Consider the following 20,703-nt stretch of genomic DNA (forward strand, 5'->3'; position numbering starts at 1 on the left):
GCACCTTAGGCTGAGACAGGGGTGCATTAGTCATCTGGGTAGTCGCAGGTTCTGTGGTGCTCACCCATGAACCTTTTTGATGTCATGGCTGCAGGAACCTTATCTGGCCTAGGCTGGTGTGCTATCCAGGGACCCAGTCACAGAAGTCTGGGCTATCCTCGAGGATTATCATGTGTTACCTGGCCCTCAGGTGGATGGTTAATCAAAACATGTAACAACTGTGAACCAATTAGGTCAAAACAGTCTGAACAAAATTTAACTGCAGTCCAATTGGCAGGGATGTAGCAGCACGCCCCAGGAATTGGAACACTGAGTTCAGGAACCAGGGAACAAACAGGAATGGGACCAGGGAGGGAGCAGGAAGGCTACACACATGCCAGGACAAAACATACTTTTGTTATTGTCTCTCTTCTATATCCCTCAGATCACATTGGAGACTGCAAGGGCACTGGATGTACAGCTCAGCCTTAGCTAACACAAGCAACAAAGGGTGTGATCCTCTTGTAAATAATAGTAATTCCTGTTATTAAAGGTGAACTAGCAGAATTTTTGAAATTAACCCTATCCAACTCTCCATATACATCACACAGGAGCCAAAAAAAAAGGAGCAAAAGTCTGACTTACAAAGTTCTTTGCATATCACCTTTAACAGTTCACAGTGGATTAGGTTGTAGAACATCCCCAGATCCCTTTGAAAGTGAGGAAAATGTAGGAGGTAGGCATAATGTAATTCTACCATACCAGGAGGCTGGGAAGTTGAACAGATCACCTGTGCTATTACCAAAAGGAATGTTAATGAAACAGTGTCCTAGGATCTCTGTTCTATGTCTTGCCCAAAGGACACCACCTCCAGCATGCTACCTCAGTGTTCAGTACTGACTGCAGGTGGAAGAAGCAGCCATCAATATAATTTCCAGCAGCACTTTTCATCTTCCTTGGAGACCTCCAATCTACATACTACCCTGGCTCAGCATCACTTTGCTTTTGAAAGTTCAGAACTCTGGAGGTGGTCTAGTCACGGACATGTTAGCAAAGAAATGTCTGCATTAAACCTGAGGTACCAGTGCTCAAACATCACAGTGATGAGCACGATATAAATGCCTAGGCAGAGAATGTCATTGATGTTTCCTGTTAAGTGTTGTATAGAGAGTGTAACAAGGGTATGGTGTGTTGCTTTTTGGGCCAGGGAACACCAGGCCCTGTTCTGGAGGGAAGCCCAGCAGGCAGGTGCTGCAGATCAGCTGACCCAGCTGGACAGCAGCTAATGATTGGGTCTAATTCCCAGCTGAGGGATGTCAATGAGGGCCCAGGAGAGAGTTCAGTGTATCCTCTCTGGTGGCTACAGCAGAAGGCTCTGAGGAGCAAGCAGACCCCCAGGTTGGAGGAGATTAGACCTGTTTGCTACTGGAGGCCAGTCTCAGTCAGAAACAGGACTTGGTTGTGTCATTATTCCACATTTCTTTTTGTGTGCTGAAGAATAAATAGAGCCCTGAAGAAAGGGCTAAAATGTAACTACATGTGGCTAATTGTTTGTCCCAGGCTGGTGTTCAGGTCAACCAGTGTATAGTGATTATGTGCCAAGGTCTCTCTGTCTGAGGGCTGGGTCTACCCTGAAGTTAGGTTGACCCAGCTGTGTTGCTCAGGGGTGTGGAAAAACCCACACCCCTGAGCAAACTAGTTGAGCTGTAGCCAGTGCTAGGTTGACAGGATTCTTCCCTTGACCTTACTACCACCTCTCAGGGAGGTGGATTAACTACAGCGACAGGGGAATCCCTTCCATTGTTGTAGATATTGTCTACACTGAAGTGTTACAGTGGAGCAGTTGCAGCTGCACCACTGTAGCATTTTAAATGCAGATATAAACTTAAGCATGGTGGCTTGTTGGAACTGTTAGGAACCAAAGACTAGCAGAAAAGAGAGGGCTGCATTCTCTTAAAGTAACTTTACTTCCGTTATTCCAAGTTATTGAATCCTTTTATCTGAGAGATGTTGCTCTCCCCATTCAAAAGGGATCAGAGCACAGACCTGTTGGAAGCATCATATACTCAAAGACAACATTTGCCATCAAGGAAGGGTTATGGCTATTCCCTGCAGGGAGCATACTGTAGACATAGGAACATCCTGATCTGACTGGTTGAAGTTTAATTCATAGTAATTATAATAAAAGTACTTTGCACATTGACAGCAGCTTTCATTCATGGATCTCCAACTGCTTTCCAGGCATTAATTGATGTAGCCTCACAACACCCTTGGGAGGTAGGTAAATATCATTCCTGCTTTAGATAGAAAAACTGAGGCATGGAGACGGACTTTTAGCAATTATGCCTCAATTTAGCAAAGCACTTAAGCATTTGCTGAAGTCCCATTGACTTCAGGCCTGATCTACGCCTGCTGAAGTTAATGGGAGTCTTTCTGTTTGTTTCAGTGGGCTTTGGATCATGCCTTTCAGTGCAAAGCTGAACTGGGACATTTGTGATCAGCTGTGGGGCAAGCCAATGATTGTCTGGCATGGATGCCAAAGGATCATTAAGGGAGCGGTCTGTGTCATTGGTGAAGTTGTAGGTTGTTTGGCTCTCCTCCCCCAAAGAACTGCTAGAACACACTGCAAGTTTGTGTGCCTATCAGAAATATAGTTAGAACATGAAACATTGAGAGAGGCTGGCTCTGGCTGGAGAAAACTCTTATAACCCACATGGGGTTACTGTGCTTGATTTTAGAGTACATATATTGATTGGAAAGGATGTAATAACTTGTAAAGGAAATGCCGCCCCCTGCCAAAATAGAAAGTCAGTGCTGATTGGCTAGTAGTGTTTCCTCATGGCTCCCGTCATGTCACTGTCTTCATAACACCTACAAAAGAACCAAAACATGATGCATCAGCAGGCTTTCTTGGCAGGCAAAAGAAAACAAGCAAAGTATCCCCAGGGACTAACCCTTGGAGAGCCACTTGGGAACTCTGTCCATCCCTCCAACAATCCCAAATGCTAGACTAGGTGTCAAATAGTAAGCCCTAGGGAAGTGATGGTCAGGCTGTTGCGGGGGGGCATATATAATGTTAATGAAACAGTGTACTGCAAACACCAATCACAACACATCATACCCACAGTGGGAGCTGGGAGAACAGTGGTTCTTGTCTCTCAAACACAAATCTCTACTCCAGCTGAAGAAGAGCTTTTTTAGCCAAAACTGGTAGTCCCTTCCCAGTGTGTTATCAGCTGGCCACTAGATGGCAAAGTAATCCTCACTTATACCCACAAAGACAGACAGTACATTCCAATGGGGCTTCATAGGACTCAGGTAGTTCAGGTAAGCTTTAGATAAGCACCCAAATTCGTCCACATTCATCTGAACCAACTCAGACCTCTGGAAGTTTGCATGAACCTGTCTATTACCACCTTTCCGGTGGATTAAGAAAGCAAAGGGATCTTCTCCCTAAGGAGAGAAACAAAATCCTAAGCTTTCAGAGTAGCAGCCGTGTTAGTCTGTATTCTCAAAAAGAAAAGGAGTACTTGTGGCACCTTAGAGACTAACAAATTTATTAGAGCATAAGCTTTCGTGAGCTACAGCTCACTTGACTAACAAATTTATTAGAGCATAAGCTTTCGTGAGCTACAGCTCACTTCATCCGATGAAGTGAGCTGTAGCTCACGAAAGCTTATGCTCTAATAAATTTGTTAGTCTCTAAGGTGCCACAAGTACTCCTTTTCTTTTTGAAAATCCTAAGCAATTCTCTAAAATGCAAGGCTAGAAAGAGAAACCTTTTCCGAAGAGGGGTAACTCGTACTGTTGTTCATGCTTAAGTTCTTCATGGAGATCAGAGTGATGCTGTCCTTGACTGTAGCAGCAGAACAACTGCCAAACAAGAGAAGGTGCAGGCCAATTACTGTCTTTGGAAAATTAAAGCAACTGTCATAAGAGGAGAGGTTTCTCATCACAATCAGAAAAGGCTGGGAAAAGGATGGCTCAGTGGACCAGGACTAGCTTCTAGAGCTTTCCCCCCTTGGTTGCTGGTTCATTTCCAATCCACAAAGAAAGGTGCCCAAGCTATAGAATTCAAATCTGGATCTGGCACTCCCCATAGTTATGGGTAGGAGGCAGAGGTGAAAGTAAGCCGGTATGCCCCCGTATGGCATACTGGCAAGAGCCGGTGCACTGTACTGGGGTGGATTAGCTTCCCCAGGTGCAATTTAAAGGGCCTGTGGCTCCTAGCAGCGGCTGGAGCCCCTGGCCCTTTAAATTGCTGCCAGAGCCCTGCTTCCGGAGCCCTGGGATAGCGGCAGCGGGGCTGGGGTGGCAATTTAAAGGGCTGTTGCGGTAGCGGCGGCTGAGCCCCGGGCCCTTTAAATCATCCCTGGAGCCCCGCCGCCGCTTCCCCAGGGCTGCGGCAGGCTCCAGGGACTGATTTAAAGGGCTCGGCATGGTAGTGGTGGCCGGAGCCCCATCCCCGGAGCCCTGCTGCTGGAGCCCTGGGGAAGCGGTGGCAGGGCTCCGGGGACGATTTAAAGGGCCCAGGGCTCGGCCGCCGCTACCGCCCAGGGCCCTTTAAACCACTGCCAGAGTCTCTGGCTGCCGCTGTTATCCCAGGAAGGGGGAAGGAGACACTTGCTGGTACAGGGTGGGCCGGGGCTGGCTCTGACCTCCCTAGCCCCGCCCCTTCCACCCGAGGCCCCGCCCCTTCCAGGGGCCAGAGCCGGCTCCAGCCCAGCCCTGTACTGGTAAGTCCCTAGACTTACTTTCACCCCTGGTAGGAGGCGTCTGGATTAATGGATCCAAACTGGATCAGAGACAGAGAGCACAGTCCTGTGAAATTTCTATCTGAACTTGGAATCACTGTTTTGGTTTTGACTCATCTCTAGTGGTATAAATGAAAGTTCTTCTCATCCGATGTCTCCTCAGTGGTCTCGGGAAAACAAGTTGAGGTTTCAGACCAATTCCTAAGTTGATAAATGTTCGTGTAACAAATCTATCAGCACAATTAGCACCATCGTTGGCAGACTCCATGAAGAGGCCAAGGATACAATGGATAGAGTGCCTGAATTACCCTTTCACTACATGGTCCTTCAACATCATGGTTGAACACATTGCTAGGCATGGGGAGTCTTGCCCTGACTGTTGTTCATGCTGTGTCTGTTCTGGGGCTACACAGCGGTGTTCAGCCTCCAGGGCTTTGGCAATCACTAGGTCGGGGTAGGCAACTATGGCATGTGTGCCAAAGGCGGCACATGAGTTGATTTTCAATGGCACTCACACTGCCCGGGTCCTGGCCACTGGTCTGGGGGGGCTCTGCATTTTAATTTAATTTTAAATGAACTTTCTTAAACATTTTAAAAACCTTATTTCCTTTACATACAACAATAGTTTAGTTATATATTATGGACTTATAGAAAGAGATCTTCTAAAAACGTTAAAATGTATTACTGGCACGCGAAACCTTAAATTAGAGTGAATAAATGAAGATTTAGCACACCACTTCTGAAAGGTTGCCGACTCCTGCATTAGGTACTGATTGTGTTGTACAAAGAAGCTCCAGGAACATATTGTTTTAAAGTAGCAGCAGCCTTCAGGGGTATTACTATAGTTCGTGTTGTGGAGGAGCGTGAAAAAAGTGAGTCAGGCAGAGGCATCCTTTACCTTTACTCTGTCGATTCATATTGGATTGTCAGACAGTTTAGAGAAGGGTGGTCCAGTGGCTCGGGCACTAGCCCTATGACTGGGGAGACCTGAGTTAATTCTCTGCCACAGACTTTCTGAGTGACCTTGGGCAAGACTCTTAGCCTCTCAGTCCCTCATTTGTAATTTGGGAGTAAATACCTTAAAAAGAGTGTGAGATGCTCAGATGCTGTGGTAATGGGGCGTGTCATATAAACTTAATCTTTAGGACCATTCCTGTCTCAGTGAAGGTACTTTCAAATCTGGGGGCCTAAAACTTAGGCATCTAAGTACAGAGTTAGGTACCTAAATATAAGTAGGCTGATTTCCTGAAGGTGCAGTGTCCCCCACTGGCCTCAATGCATCTCAGAAATTCAGTACCCATATACGTGGCTCGAGATCCAGTTTTTCCACTAACTCCATTGGGGGCAGGATCAGGCTCAGTGTCACTTTTCACCTGTCCCAAAGAAATATCATAATATCCCCCTGCACCCCAAATGCATTAAACATTTCCCCTCCCTTGCTAGAGTGAGTTTTGAAAAAAAAGAGATCGGTCCTAGTCCATGCTTAGAGCTTGCAGGTGCTATGGCAATACGAATAAATGATAATAATCCCTGATCCTTCATAGTGGGCCGTGAAGAAAGCCGTGATCGCCGAGCAGCCTTACCTTTCCGATACCACGGAGCTCCCCGGTTTCTGTTTATCTGTTGTGGGGGAAAAAAAAAAAGTTGGTGCTGGGTGAAAAAAAAATAAAATCTATCAATGAGCAAAGTGAGAGTTATTCAGAATGACCCTGTTAGTGTCGTAAATGGCCATCAGTGGAATGCAAAGCCTCGGCCAGGCATTTCAGCCCTGGTTAGAGAAAACTGTATAAAGCTGAGTGAGCTGAATAGAGTGCTGATGTTTGCCTTGCTTGTTTCTTTTCAGCCTTTTGGCTAAGATAGAGTGTCCTGTTGGTTGAGCTGCTTTGCCCCCTAGTGGACAGTGCTTGAGCTGGAATATAGGTTTCACCAGGAAATCTTATTAAGACGATGTTGAAGTAAAAAGAAAATGGTACAGAGTTTAAGCATAGAAGTTTCTGGTTATCAGGGAATAAAGTACAGATTACCAAGGGGTGTGAAATTCGGTTTAGGAACGGGTGGCGTAAGGAATACATAATCTGCAATCTCCCCGATTGGGGGTAAAAGTTTAACGGATCAAAGTACAGACATTGAGATATGGGGGTATGTTGTACATATAATGGTTATGTTCAGGTGTGGAGTATAATGAGTGGATACGATGATGAGGATGGATTTACCCTCATTTGGTGGGATTTAATGTTCAGTGAGTTTATGGTTCCAGTTCATATGGTCCAATGGAAAAAGTCTCTCAGTCCCTTTCCCATAGTTGATGCATGAAGTCGTACTGGCTCACACCTCCTGGTACTGTCGGTGGCCGGTGATGTGTTCGATGTAGATGTCCCTGGACCATCGGATGATGTCCGAGACCATGAGGCGCCGCATGAGCCGTGTGTAGAGTAGACCGATCCCACAGGTCCGCAGCGCATGCTTGTTGCAGGGGTCCCAAGTGCCCAGGGCTCCAACGATCAGGGCATCCATCTGCACCTCGTAGCCCTTCGCTCTCAGGGTGTCAGCCAGGAGGGCATATTTTTCCAGCTTACGAGCTCGGGTTTCGCGGAAGGCCGGGGTCCTGTTCTCAAAGGAGACCATGATGTTGACGAGGATGATCTTCTTCTGGGCCTCATCGGTGACTACCACATCAGGTCGCAACTGGCTGTCAGTACCGGGGATGGCGCAGTTCACGGCAACCTCCCCCAGGCGCGGTGCGATGGCTTTCACCAGGCGGTTCTGGATGGTGTTGTGGCGCAGCTGCCAGGCTCTGGAGTGGGGCTTGCAGCTGCATAGGACATGGGGCAGGGTCTCGTTGGAGTAGCTGCACTTCCTGCAACGCTTGTCTCGGTTCCAGTGGTGGATGGCACTCCTCGCACCACTCCCAGCGGCAGCCGATGCACTTCCCCAGGCGACGCGTGGCATTGCGAGCCACGGGACCACAGTGAAGCGGTGTCGCGCCCGTCCCGTCCGCATTCGCCATCCAGGGAATTGCTCAGGAAGATGGTGGTGTCTTGGTTGGAGGGGGCTCTGCCGATCTGCTTCTTTGTTGCGTCATGGAGGGCGTTTGCTGCGATGTTCCTTACCATGGCGTCGGGACACATCGGAAGGCGTGGGTGATCACTGCGATGTCACACAGGTCGCCCATGCGAGGGACATTAGCACCACCATGCCTGTGGGTAATGTAGACCGGCTCGTTGCTGGCTCTCTGGGGAAGGAATAGCCACTTCTTCACCAGCTGCTGGACGATCTTGTCTGCCTTGTTGACGGGTACCTTCGCCACGGTGGATCCCCTTAGGACAAATGAGATGCAAGGGATCAGGAAAGTGTTCAGGGCGTTTATCTTCTGCTACGGTGCTAGCAGGGAGGCGTTGATCTTGGCAGCATCCTGCAAGATCTCCTGGATGGTGTCCTTGGGTGTCTGCTGGACACGGAAACCCATTGGCATGCTGAGGTGCTGGTATGCCTGCCCCTCTGCCAGGGGAATGATGAGCTCGCCCTGGATCTGGAACCCTGTTGTCTACACCTAGTCCCTTTTGCTGCCATCGATGTGGAGAGTTGCGCACTTCTTTGCATTGAAGCAGAGCCCCATCCAATTGGCAGCTCGACTAGTGGCATCTAGCATATGTTGGAGGTTCTCTGGGTTGTCCGTGGTCAGGACCAGGTCATCCGTGTAAGCCAGGATGCTCACCCTCTCACTGTGGATGTTGAAGCCATCTGTGCCATTAGAGATCGCTCACAGCAACGGCTCCATGGCGAGGTGAAAGATGATGGGGCTGAGGGGACAACCCTGCTTAACTCCACTCCAGAATGGGATCTCGGCAGTCTCCCCTTTGACCGAGTGAATGGTGGTGCTGCATCCCTCGTACAGTTACACCTCTCAGATCACACGAAGGAAGTTCTCTGGCATCCCAAACTCCTGGAGCGTGGCAAAGATGTGGTGGTGGGGCATGGACCCAAAGTCGTTAGCCAGGTCGAGCCATGCTACCGTGCACTGCCTCCGCACCCTTCTGGCCATTTCGATGGTGGTTTGGAGGACAAAGTTGTGTTCATATGGACATGAAGCCTTTCTGGATGGAGCTGATGGCTCCCCCACTCACCGACCACTCCGTGGTCCTGGCGGCCAGGCAGCTGGCATAGAACTTGTACATTGTGGAGCAGAAGGAGATAGGCCTCCAGTTGCTGGGGTCATCCCTCTCACCCTTCTTGTACACCAGTACCATCATGGCCTTCACCCAGGAGCTGGGAGTCAGGCAGAATCACTTGCACTGGTTGAAGAGCGTGGCAAGGACCAGGCAGCCGGGATCTGGCTTTTTCAGGAGGCTGTAGGGGATGCCATCTTTCCCAGGAGTGGTGTTTTTTGTTTTTGAGAGTCTGGCCATCACTTCCTTGGGCGTATAGTCAGTTTCCAGGACACCTGCTTCGTCGACATGGGACAGAGGGCGGAGGCACTCTGGGTGCTGCGTGTCATTCTGGGCTATGCGGTCAAATACATCCTTGAAGTAGCTGTAGAGACGCTCAGATGGGATCGTGCAATAGGGCAAGGGCCTGTCTAGGATCTCCCTCATGGAGAGGGTTTGCCCGGTACAGCTTTTGGATCCTTGAAGCCGCTAATGGATCGTAGTGGCGACTGGCGTCTCTACTTCTGGCTCCCCGGTTGGTGGTGGTGTGGTTTGGAGCAGGCATTCTGTGGGCAGGCGGGGCGTTCTCCTAGTTTGAACTTCTCCCGGGAGCGATTTCCGCAGACAGTTCTCAGGTGAGCCTATCTACAAGGAGGTCGAAGTTGTCAAAGGAAGCTGCCACTTCTAGCTCCTCGGTCCAGGCAGTCTGCCACGGAGTGACAGCCCTCATCATTGGCTGCTGGCCCTCATGGTCCTCGACCTCGTCTGGTGCAGGCTCAAAGCCTGTGTGGTCAGCCTGCTGTCTATCTCGTGGCTCAGGATTCCCATTGGTTGGGTACTGGGGCGGGATCTCTGGCAGGATGCTGACGGTTGAAGAGACGCGGTCTGGCTCAGGGGTTGCTGGGACACCGTTGGTCCTTCTAGGGGTGGCTGCTGTCTGGGCAGTTGCTGCTGGAGCGTGAGATCTCCCATAGGCCGTGTCCCGCAGAATGGACTTGGGGGGCCACGTCTGGCGATGAAGGCCCGGTGCTTTGCTGTGGCTGCGGGGCTGGTTCCTCCAGTAATGACTGGAGTTTGTAGGGCGATCTAGGGCATGGTGCTGGCTCCTCCAGTGGCTGGAGCTTGCAGGGTGGTCTGAAGCTTGGCACTGGCTCCTCTGGCTGCTGGAGCTCATAGGGCGGTCTGAGGTGTGGCTCTGGCTCCTCCAGCGGTTGGAGTTTGCAGGGCAGTCTGAGGGGTGGTGCTGGCTCTTCTGGCTACAGGATCCCGAGCAGCTATGCGCAGTGGGGCGCTGATCCTTCTGCGAACTGGGACGTGCTGGACAGGTGGCAAGGTATCACTGAGTCGTCTCAGTATGGAGATTTGCTTGGCGACATGAGAGGGTGAAACAGGCCTCCTGCTGGCGAGGACCTGGGTGATGTTCCCCAAGGCAGCAGGTACCTTCTCGATCACAGCATCCTGTTCCACTGGCCTGGCGATGGGGGCAGGCTTCTTGATGGCAGCTTGCAAGATCGCTTTTCTTTGTTGAGGCTCTACAAATTCAGTGCAAAAATCTGTGCTAATGCAACATGGAGCAAGAGGTTTAAACCCAGCAAAATCTTCAAATTGCATTGAGGCAACTCCAGACTTACCTCTGTCCCTTGTATATGTAGGGTAGGACTTGGTTTTTCAATATACGTTCACACTGGGTTGTTTTATTTACATAGGCAAAAATGACTCCTCTCCACTGCACTACGTTTGATTTTAAAAAACAAAGCCATTTTTAATAAAAGCATCTTAAGCTCATTCCCCTCCCCCTCTACTCAAAGTGACCAGATCAATTTTTTTTTGCTAATTAGTGGGGAAGAACTAAAGCGGAAGAGGGAAAGGAATAATTCCAGGATGAGACCAAACACGGACAGTTTTGGCCTACAAAGACTTTTTATACCAAAATTACATCGGCCCAGTTCTGAAGCCCATCTGTGACTGAAAACAGGGATCTGGACCAGAAATGCTATTTTGCTCTGGATACAACCACCCTATAGAACTGCTGGAATGACTGTAACCACACAAGCATATGCAAATACCTTCTGCATCTTTGGAACGGTTACACTTGAATCTCAGACTGACCACGCTGGCCAGGACGATAACAACAACTACCAGAATGACTATGAAGCTGATGACACCTGAGCAGTGGAGAAAAGAATAATTAGTCAATGATAATGCAACGGGTCTGTTTGGGGCCCAGTCTAACTCCTACTGAAGTCAATGAGTTAGCCCTGTTGACTTCTATGGGATTTGAATTGCATCCTTAAGGAAAAACATTAAGCAGATTTTTATTTCTGTTGTAATGAAAATGTCAAAAGTCAAAATGTACTGACCAGAGAAGTGATATTCCCTAGAATGAGAAACCTCTTGCTCTTTTGTCTTAGCTGGTATTTTCCTCAAATGACAATACATCTTGACTTCCAATGAATCTTTAACCCAAAAGGCTGAGTTTATTCCTGGTATAATCCTACCAGGGTTGAAACCAACTGCATCACCAAGCTTTGCCTTCACGTCACCAAAAGACAGGCCCTTACCAAATGCTGCCATCGTCAGGGCTGATTTCTCCTCCGTTGGAGCAGGGTCTGGGAGGGAAGGTCCTGTGCTCCAGTCAGAGGCGATGGTTGTAAAGGTCACTTGTTTCGAAGTGCCTGTGGAAAAGGTAGTTTTACTTAAAGACTTTCTACTCAGAATCCAGGGAGAATGCAATTCCAAGGCCACATTGGCAAGGTGCCTCCATTCTCCCAAAGAGCATTTAGGCTTACTGCAAAGAGAGACTGAGCTGCTCCGAGTGAAGTCAATGCAAAATTCCCATTAGCCTCAATGAGAGCAGGACTGTATTTTGCAATTCTGTGCCCCTTTTCATCAAAAGATCTGCATGAATGAGTGAATGCTCACAACCTACCATTTACAGCCGGCACAGAGAGGCTGAGGGATTTGCGGCATGACACGTCTGGAGCAAGAGCCAAGTATAAAGCCCACACTTCCCGATTTCCATTGGTGTGCTTTAGCCACAAGACCAGCATTCCTCTCAGAGAACCAGCTTTTCTGCCTAGCTCAACCAACTGCCCTTCATGCCTGAACAGTTCATCCCAAGGAAGGGAAACTTCTATGGTGTTTTCAGGTTTTCCAGAGAGCATATAGGAACTACCAGACACACTGGTTAGCTCTCAAAGCCATTGCCATAAGCAGAGGCAGAGACACAGTGATGTAATAGCACCAATCCAGGATATGCGGTGCAAAGGGTTGTAACTCTGTCTTTGGGCTTCTACACTGGAGCACAAACAGATTTAACAAGTGGAAACCAAAGGAGCTAGTCAGAAAATGGAATTTTTGTCCAGTGGAACATTCCAATATTTAAACATTTGTTTTTGTCCAAATCAAGACAAAAAAAGTGAAGTATCAAAAATGTTCACGGAATGAAAAGTTCTGAAAAACTTCCATTTGGAAGTGTTGAAATAAAAAATGTTGAATTTTTAGTTGAAATAAAATGTCAATTTGAATGGAAATGTTTTGGTTCAAAATGTCACTTTGAAAAGGGAAATTTTTAACACTGACTGACATTTACCCATGGAAAATTTCAATGTAGACAAAACATATTTCCCAACAACGTGTTCCCCCGCACCCCCAAAAAAACCCCAAACCCAAAAACACGCCTTCTTTTTGACTGAAATTTTCAAGCAGCCTTCAACAGCTGCCTCCCAGAGTAGAATTGTGCTGGAGAAACATAACTGGTAGTGGGATTATCCAGACTGCAGATGTTGCTGTACAATGGTTCTATTAGTCATCAAGTTGTTTGCCTTGTGCTGAAATGCTGCATCTTCTAATTTATCCATGGTCACTAGACAACTGTCTTATAGGACTTTCTTTGCTACTCTGCTTGCTGAGCCTGGCTTGGGTACTTAGTATTTGGGAAATGTTAGATCCCACACCAAAAGCCTGGAATGATGGAAATATCAGTAGCAACTCCATAGTTCAAGTTGCACTGAGCTTTTACATAAAGCAGGATTCAAATTAAATACCAGGCTCTGTGATACCCTAAAGAACTATTAGCTTTAGTGAGCACAAACATCTACATAGATAGAACTAATTTACACATGCACTGGGTCTTGTGTAAAATCTGGAATGGAGCCTTGAGAGGGCAGGGGTGGACTTTGGTTGTTCCACAGTCTTGGGTTCAAAGCCCGAACTCAGGATTTAGAGCTCAATCCAACTCCCACTGAACTTAATTGGAGTCTTTCCACTGACCTCAGGGTTGGATCGAGCCTTTACTCCGGGAGAACTCTCCCTGAAGTCTACAGGAATCTTGCTCAGAAGGGACTGCAGGATTAGGGCCTATGTCAGAAGCATGGCAAGGGTCTTTCCAAGACATTACAGGGGGCATTTTACTCTCAAAGTGAGGTCATTCTTTTCACATTCAGACACAGTCCAGTCAGGGTGCATTGGTTGGATTTTGTCATCTGGTCTATACTGACTGGTGGGATAATACCCCTGTTTATTCCAGATGTTATGGACAGCAGAACTCCAAGGTTGGACTACATTTAGAGCACTTGACCCCGTAAACCAACTAGTTCAATCGCAATGAATTCTTGTTTAAATTAAAAGTTGTTAAATAAAGGGACACAGCCTGTGCTCCCAATTCCCCTGGACTCTGGATCTGGATGAGGAAAACACAAGACACAAGACTTGTCAATGGACAGTTTGTAGCGATTAAAAGAATTGTAGATCAAGATGGAAGTAAACGCTGGTTTTCCCTAACCAAGGTGGCATCCAGTGAAAAAGGGCTTTGTTTTTAGGCTTAACACCTTCCCCACCAAACAAAACGAAACCACTACTGTGGTTGTACTCCATCTCCACCCCCTATTCCATGCTTTGAAGTTAGATAGAAACCATGGGGAAACAGGGAATTCAAAATTCCCCTGTGACTAATCAAAAACTTACTTAAGCCGTTTGCCAAGGATATTTGTGCTACTGACTGATCAGAAGGCTCAATTTTAATGCTGGCTGTGTGCCAGCTCACCAACAAAAGGCCGGGGGGAGGGGGCGGCGCATATTTTCATAAGTGTTTGTGACTAAGAGCACAAGTTCCACTGATCTTTCAGGAGTCCGGGGATCATAAGTCAATTGAGGCGCTTTTGAAAATTCCACCCCTCGGCTGGCCAGCAGCCATCACCCTCCACCCCAAAGAGCTTCCTGAGCCTTTGCAGTGCCACGGTCCCCACCCTGCCATGCTGAATGCCAAGGTTGTGAACAAATTAGTGCAGATCTTGAACGCAGCAGTGTGGGAGAATGTGGTCTGAAGATGCACCAGACAATGCATGTCAGCACAGGGGAGTCAACTATAGGGCTGCCCTTTGTTTTTTAAAGTTCCTTGGGGAAACTGTCGCTTTCACTGAAACCTCCCACAAAAGTCCGCTCACAAGATAACACTGCAAGCTGGAAAAAACTCTGCAGTTGTTACTGCATTCTTTCAGATGATTTTTTTTCAAACTGAATTTAACCACAAACTTTCTTCCCAGTGCATAATTTGTGCCAGGGCTTGCTTGGGCTGAGCCTTGGCACCTCTAGGCTTGGCAGTTCATAGTCCCGGCACCTCTAGCTTGGCAGTTCATAGCCCCGGCACTCCAGGGTTTCCTGCTTTTTTTATGAAAGTAAAAAAATTGCTTCAGCCTCCGTAACTCTTTTGTTGCAAACTAAGCACTGTCTCTTCCTCATCCCTTCCCCCCAAAAATCAGATAGCTTGCCAATAAACCATCTATGGCACTCATTAGCTTACCTGTGCAATCATCAGCGATACTGGCCGAGATGTTAAACTAAAGACTCAGTGCTATACTCGGTGCTGGTTAGGCCCTGGCTGGAATACTGTGTCCAATTTTGGTCACTAGTGTATAGAAAGGATATAGCCAAACTGGAAAGGATCCAGAGGCAAGGGAGATGATCAGAGGGATGGAATACAAACCATATGAGCAAAGGCTGAAGGAACAGGGTATGTTTCATTTGGAAAAGAGGAAAATAAGGGGGAACATTATAGTGGTCTTCAAATATTTGAAAGGCTGCCATAAAAAAGATGGAGAAAAGTCGTAGCTCTCTTACCACAGAGGGCAGGACAAGAGGCAAGGGGTTCAAACTACAGCACAGCAGATTTAGATTAAATCTCAGGAAAAACTTCCTAACAGTAAGAACAGTAGGACAATGGAACAGACTGCCTAGGGAGGTCATGGAAGCTCTTTCACTGGAGGTTTTCAAAAGGAGGCTGGATAGCCATCTTTCTTGGATGGTTTAGACATAACAAATCCTGCATCTTGGCAGGGGGTTAGTCTAGATGACGCTTGCAGTCCCTTCTAATCCTATGGCTCTTTGATTCTATAACTCTTCTGCCTAACCGAACAGCCACACAGGGAAAAGTTGTGTGAAACTTCATGAAGAGTTTGAGAAGTTCCTACACAATATATGAGCCTACTGCATGGCTCATACTCCTGTTGGTGAGCACTTAGAGCCTGCTATTCCAAAGGGCTCAACACACTGGGTGCTAGGTATGCAACAATCTGGCCTTTACTTACACCGTCTTCCTGGCATCACTTGTATAAGGAAGCACTCACTGACAGGAGCATGGGTTGTAAATCTAACTCTCTTTGTATGTCTACACTGCAAGTGATGGTGAGATTGTAGCACACTTGGCATGTAGTGCAGTGTAGATATGTCAGTGTAGCAATTAGCGTGCATCTTTCTGGTGTTATCCTGCTAGCTAGATTAAAGCTAGCACCGATATGCCAACCTGTGCTACAATCACCCTTCACCTGCAGTGTAGACATAGCCGGTGTGTGCAAAGTCTCAGTGTCATTACAATTAAGTGTACCGTAGCGTGCTAGGAACACAGCAGGCACTTACCAACTGCAGCTGATGTTGATGCCGATTTTGATTTTCCCTCAGCTGGGCCAGACAGATGGCCTTTTGTTGTCTGCTTTGAGGGCCTGGAAGTTGGTGTAATTAAAGTCAACACATTTGAAGCTGTGGAATAAATGTAGGGTTATTTTTAATTAGCTCTCATCACCCATGTTCATTTAGAAACAGCTCAGCTAAAGGCAGTGCCCTTCACAGGAAGTCCTCAGGCCTCCTGGGAGTTATGGGTAATCTGTTAAAAAGAGCATAGAGTTGAACAGCCAAGGCAACTGCTTCTAGTTCTGCTTGAGGGAACAGAATGCCTGCAGTACCGTGACTTTACCAGTAGCCAGAAATCTTATTGCTCACGTGTGCTGAGGCAAACACAACTCTTCGGGCTAGATGGAAGGAGTTCCATCTCGTATTGCACCCTTTCCTTTTTCTGAATTTTTAAAATAAAGACGTTTGTCCTGGCTTAGAAATACCCATCACCCCCCCACACACAATTGTTTGCTTTCCGACACATGCTTGCATATGTGTTTCACTTCCTTATGCTTGGATGGCTCAAGAGCAGCTACAGAAATTTACCTTTGCAGTTTGCTTTGAGTTTTGGAGGTTCCACTTGAACAAGACACTCTAAGCGAAACTTTGGGGCATGAACCCTGTGCAGAATGAGGCAGAAAAATAAAGCTGTGCACAAATCCCTGCAAGGAAAGTTGAAGCAGCATCACATGGCTTCACAGGGTTTTGTTGCTGAGAATCCGCATAGCTTTCAGGTGGGAAAGAAATGCAGGGAAAACAGCTTTAAGGTATTTCTTCTTTAGGCTCCAATTCAGCAAAGCATTTAAGCACATACTTAACTTTAAGCACATGTGCAAGTATTTTGCTGAATAGGCATGAATTGATAAATAGGAGCCATTCTGAATTCCCCTCTCCCTCCATGCATTAGATGACAAGAAAGCTTGCAGCAGGTTTTTGAAAATTGGAACTCTTCTTTTAGAAGGAGTGGCCCAGAGGATCCTGGGGATCCCCACAATCTAAGTGGCTCGCTGAACTCCTTTCTGGCCTATGCTTCACCGTGCTTGCTGGTGCCACAGGTATGGCTGTGAAGTATATGGTGGCCATGTAAAAGCCAGTGGCCAGCGTTACAAAGGTATCCACTTAAGCGCTTTTGAAAATCCCATTAGACAGCAATCTGCATCTTAAGGTATCAAAACCCCTTTATGAATCTGTCCTCAGGTGAGTTTCTGACCCCTGAGCAGCAGAGTTGAAAATGGTTATCAGCCAGGTCACTACCTAAAGGAGTTGCACAGTATGGAATTGCAATGGGAGGACTTCTTTTATTGACATAGCTATATGTAGCAGTGGATATCCGCACTGCCACTAGCTGTTGATGTAACTCTGCCAATAGAGGGCTTGCGCTGATCCAAAAAGCTAGTTAGTTAGTTGTCATGCTGTCTTGGACAGCACAGCAGCCCCCATACATGTTATGGCATCCATAGTTCTGTCCTTAACCAAATCTGGCACATCATGGAGCAGGATGCCTGTGAGAGACAGGTGGCTGCTGACGACATCCACCAATCGCATTTTAGGTCTTCTAAAGGGTCTGTCAACGTTCCTTCCCCACTCTGAACTCTAGGGTACAGATGTGGGGACCTGCATGAAAACCTCCTAAGCTTACTTTTACCAGTTTAGGTTAAAACTTCCCCAAGGTACAAACTATTTCATCCTTTGCCCTTGGACTTCCACTGCCACCACCAAATGTCCGGGTTTACTGGGAAAACGTTGTTTGGAAACGTCTTTCCCCCCAAAATCCTCACCAAAACCTTGCACCCCCCTGCCTGGGGAAGGCTTGATAAAAATCCTCACCGATTTGCATAGGTGACCACAGACCCAAACCCTTGGATCTTAAGAACAATGAAAAAAGCATTCAATTTCGTACAAGAAGAATTTTAATATAAGAAAAGGTAAAAAGAATCACCTCTGTAAAAACAGGATGATAAATACCTTACAGGGTAATTAGATTAAAAAAATAGAGAATCACTCTAGGCAAAACCTTAAGTTACAAGAAAGACACAAAGACAAGAATATTCATTCTATTCAGCACAGTCTAATTTCTCACCCATTTAAAGAAATCATAATCTAACGCAGATCTAGCTAGATTACTTACTAAGTTCTAAGACTCCATTCCTGTTCTGTCCCCGCATACAGACAGACCCTCTGTTTCTCCCTCCCTCCAGCTTTGAAAGTATCTTGTCTCCTCATTGGTCATTGTGGTCAGGTGCCAGCGAGGTTATCCTAGCTTCTTAACCCTTTACAGGTGAAAGGATTTTTCCTCTGGCCAGGAGGGATTTTAAAGGTGTTTACCCTTCCCTTTATATTTATGACAGGGTCTTTTCCATCCTGCTTTCATTGGGTCAAAGATGATTCTTGCAGGGAGGCATTTGACGCAAATGACCATAGCAGATTCGATTGCGTTGGGAGACCGTTTGAAAGAGTGGGACCTATTTAGTTAGGGGTCAGATCTCTTCATCCAATTTGACTTTGAACCATTTCATGTTTTTGATCATTTGGAGATGCTTCCTCTGAATGGTGATGATGGTGAGGGGCCATGTTTCAGTCCCATAGGTCAGGATACTGACCACGGAAAAGGGGAATGGCTATTTCGCAATAATGGTTATTTTGGTAGGAGACAGACAGGAGAGCAGATGCACAGCTGAGCAGACACTCACCTGCATCCACTGAACAGAATTTTGTTGATGCAGCTTCTGAGCTTAGACCAGTCCTCAGTGACTTAGGGACACGTTGTATTGATCCTCAATGCTCCTAAGTTACGTAGGTGCCTTTGAAAAGCCCACAATGGCTCTAAATCTGAAGTAAAACTTTCTCAGTTTGAGAGTGTTTAGGCAGTGTGCTCTAGTGGATAAGGCACTGAAGTAGGAGTCAGGAGACCTGAGTTCAATTCTCAGCTTGGCCATTGGCCTTCTGTGTGACCTTGGCCAAGTCACTTCCCTTCCTGTTCCTCAGTTTTCCCATCTGTAAAATGGCAATAATACTGACCTTCTCTGCAAAAGTGCTTTAAGAGCTAAAGATGCAAAGTGTTGTAAAAAAGCTATAGTGTTATAATCTGGCCTATTGTAAAAATAGGAGCCAGTTGTGATGTTAAGATCTGATTTCAGATTCAATCTTTCTCATAGATCAGGGATGTTCAGACGTAGGGGGTTGATTTAGGATCATGTTGTGTTCGCTTGTTTGGGGAAAAATTATGTTTTTAAAGGAATTTTTCAGACAAAAGGTGCAGTATATTTCCATAAGAATCTACCCAGATAGCAAACATGTGGACCCGAAATAGGAAGAATTCAGACTGGCTTACCATATGGGTTTATATTTGCAGACTGAAGCTTGTAGCTTTCTGTTGACAGCCTTTGTCTCCCATCTCCTGGGGAGGAGTCCTTGCTTCTAGCCACCTGTAGCAGCCTCCCTGAGCCAGTTTCAGTGGAACCAGAAGGCAGAGAAGCAAAAATAAGGTAAGGGAGCACTTTTTGTTTGAAAATCCATTGATTCAATCCTTTGCATCATTCTAAGTGATTTGACAGCTGCTTCCATGGAACTAGACACAGGAACCCTCTATTAGCCACAGGGTTCCTCTACCAATTTTGCTGCCCCACGCAGTCGCTGCCGAATTGCCGCTGCCACAACAGCGGTGGAGCTGTCGCCAAATTGCCACTGCGCCCGGAAGAGTGGCAGAGCTGACGCCTAAAAGCCACCGCGGTGGGAAGAGCAGCAGAGCTGCAACCGAATTGCCACCGCGGGACACGGACTGCCGCCCCATTCTGAATGCTGTCCCAGGCACCTGCTTGGACTGGGTGGGGGCCCATTGCCAGAGAGCACAGAGGTCTGCCCCAGGGAGAGAGGGGATTGGTGAGCATAGGCAAGGCAGGGAGCCAGGAGGGCCACCACACAGCCAGGATGCTTGCTCCACCACTGCTCTGTGGGTTCTGCTGACATCCAGTGCCACATGGGCTATACGTCCGTAGTATCCCTCAGGCTCTTCCCCTTTGCCCGACTTTACCTGAGCTGTGGTTCTGGCCTGTAGGGACTGGCGATGGTGAGGAAACAATAGCTGAAACAGGAGCAAAGTGATGGAGTTAGATCCTTCACACCCCAGCAGCAGGTGTCATCCTGCTGGGCTCAAGGCAGGCTACGATGGGTGGATGAGAAGGGGCCTTCCATGCAGCATAGGGTTCAGAGATTGATGTGGTGAGGAGGAAGCAGCAGTAAAGAGGACTTCATCCATCACCAGGCCTGAGACAGGCTGATGTAGCTAGGGGCAGGTCCATCCCCTAGACTGGGTGGGGGCCCATTGCCAGAGAGCACAGAGGTCTGCCCCAGGGAGAGAGGGGATTGGTGAGCATTGGCAAGGCAGGGAGCCAGGAGGGCCACCACACAGCCACTTGTAGGCCCCGTCCCTGCCTCACAGCTTCTTCTCCTGGCTCACTCTGCTCCCAGCTAGCAGTCTTCCCCTCCACAGGCAGCCAAGCTAAGCCTCCCACTCACTGCTTCTGGGCAGACAGACCAGGAGAGGAGGAGCCAGACCTGGCCATACTTCATGTCCCCATTAGGGGTCTGCTCTTTCCTCTGACCCCAGAGACCTGAGGGAGGAGGGGTTGCATTGCACGGCAGTCAGCATCTGAGAGGAAATGTAGTCCCATAGGAAAGACAGAGACCCTTCAGCAGGCAGGGGGCCCCATTTATTCTCAAACCACCACTGGATAGTGCTGGATGTTGTAACTGGATCAAGGTGCTGACTGTACCTGCTGTGACGCTGGCTGTGATTCGTGGCGTGGCCGTAGTATCTGAAATGACATGACCGAGGTAGTTTGTGCAGAGTCGTGACTGGAGAGTCAAGCTACCCCACTTGC

The 20,703-nt window shown here is 47.6% G+C and overlaps 1 protein-coding gene across 2 annotated transcripts in view; it reads right to left on the reverse strand.

Annotated features, from left to right (window-relative positions):
- Positions 1-504: 504 nt before the first annotated feature.
- The window catches only part of ECSCR (endothelial cell surface expressed chemotaxis and apoptosis regulator), a 44,882-nt gene continuing 24,683 nt past the window's right edge, over positions 505-20,703 (reverse strand). The window contains exons 3-11 of one of the 2 annotated variants that reach the window (XM_043490872.1): positions 20,596-20,637; positions 19,854-19,904; positions 19,155-19,262; positions 15,791-15,910; positions 11,440-11,553; positions 10,945-11,043; positions 6,317-6,353; positions 3,785-3,852; positions 505-2,850 (exon numbers count right to left, since the gene is read on the reverse strand). In XM_043490872.1, the coding sequence (XP_043346807.1) occupies positions 2,828-2,850; positions 3,785-3,852; positions 6,317-6,353; positions 10,945-11,043; positions 11,440-11,553; positions 15,791-15,910; positions 19,155-19,262; positions 19,854-19,904; positions 20,596-20,637 (662 nt within the window). In that variant the 3' untranslated portion in view covers positions 505-2,827. Of the gene's footprint in view, positions 2,851-3,758; positions 3,853-6,316; positions 6,354-10,944; positions 11,044-11,439; positions 11,554-15,790; positions 15,911-19,154; positions 19,263-19,853; positions 19,905-20,595; positions 20,638-20,703 lie in introns of both variants that reach the window. The other variant, XM_038413568.2, reaches the window with a different exon arrangement.

This window comes from Dermochelys coriacea, chromosome 8 (genome assembly GCF_009764565.3).
Source record: "Dermochelys coriacea isolate rDerCor1 chromosome 8, rDerCor1.pri.v4, whole genome shotgun sequence".
NCBI lineage: Eukaryota > Metazoa > Chordata > Testudines > Dermochelyidae > Dermochelys > Dermochelys coriacea.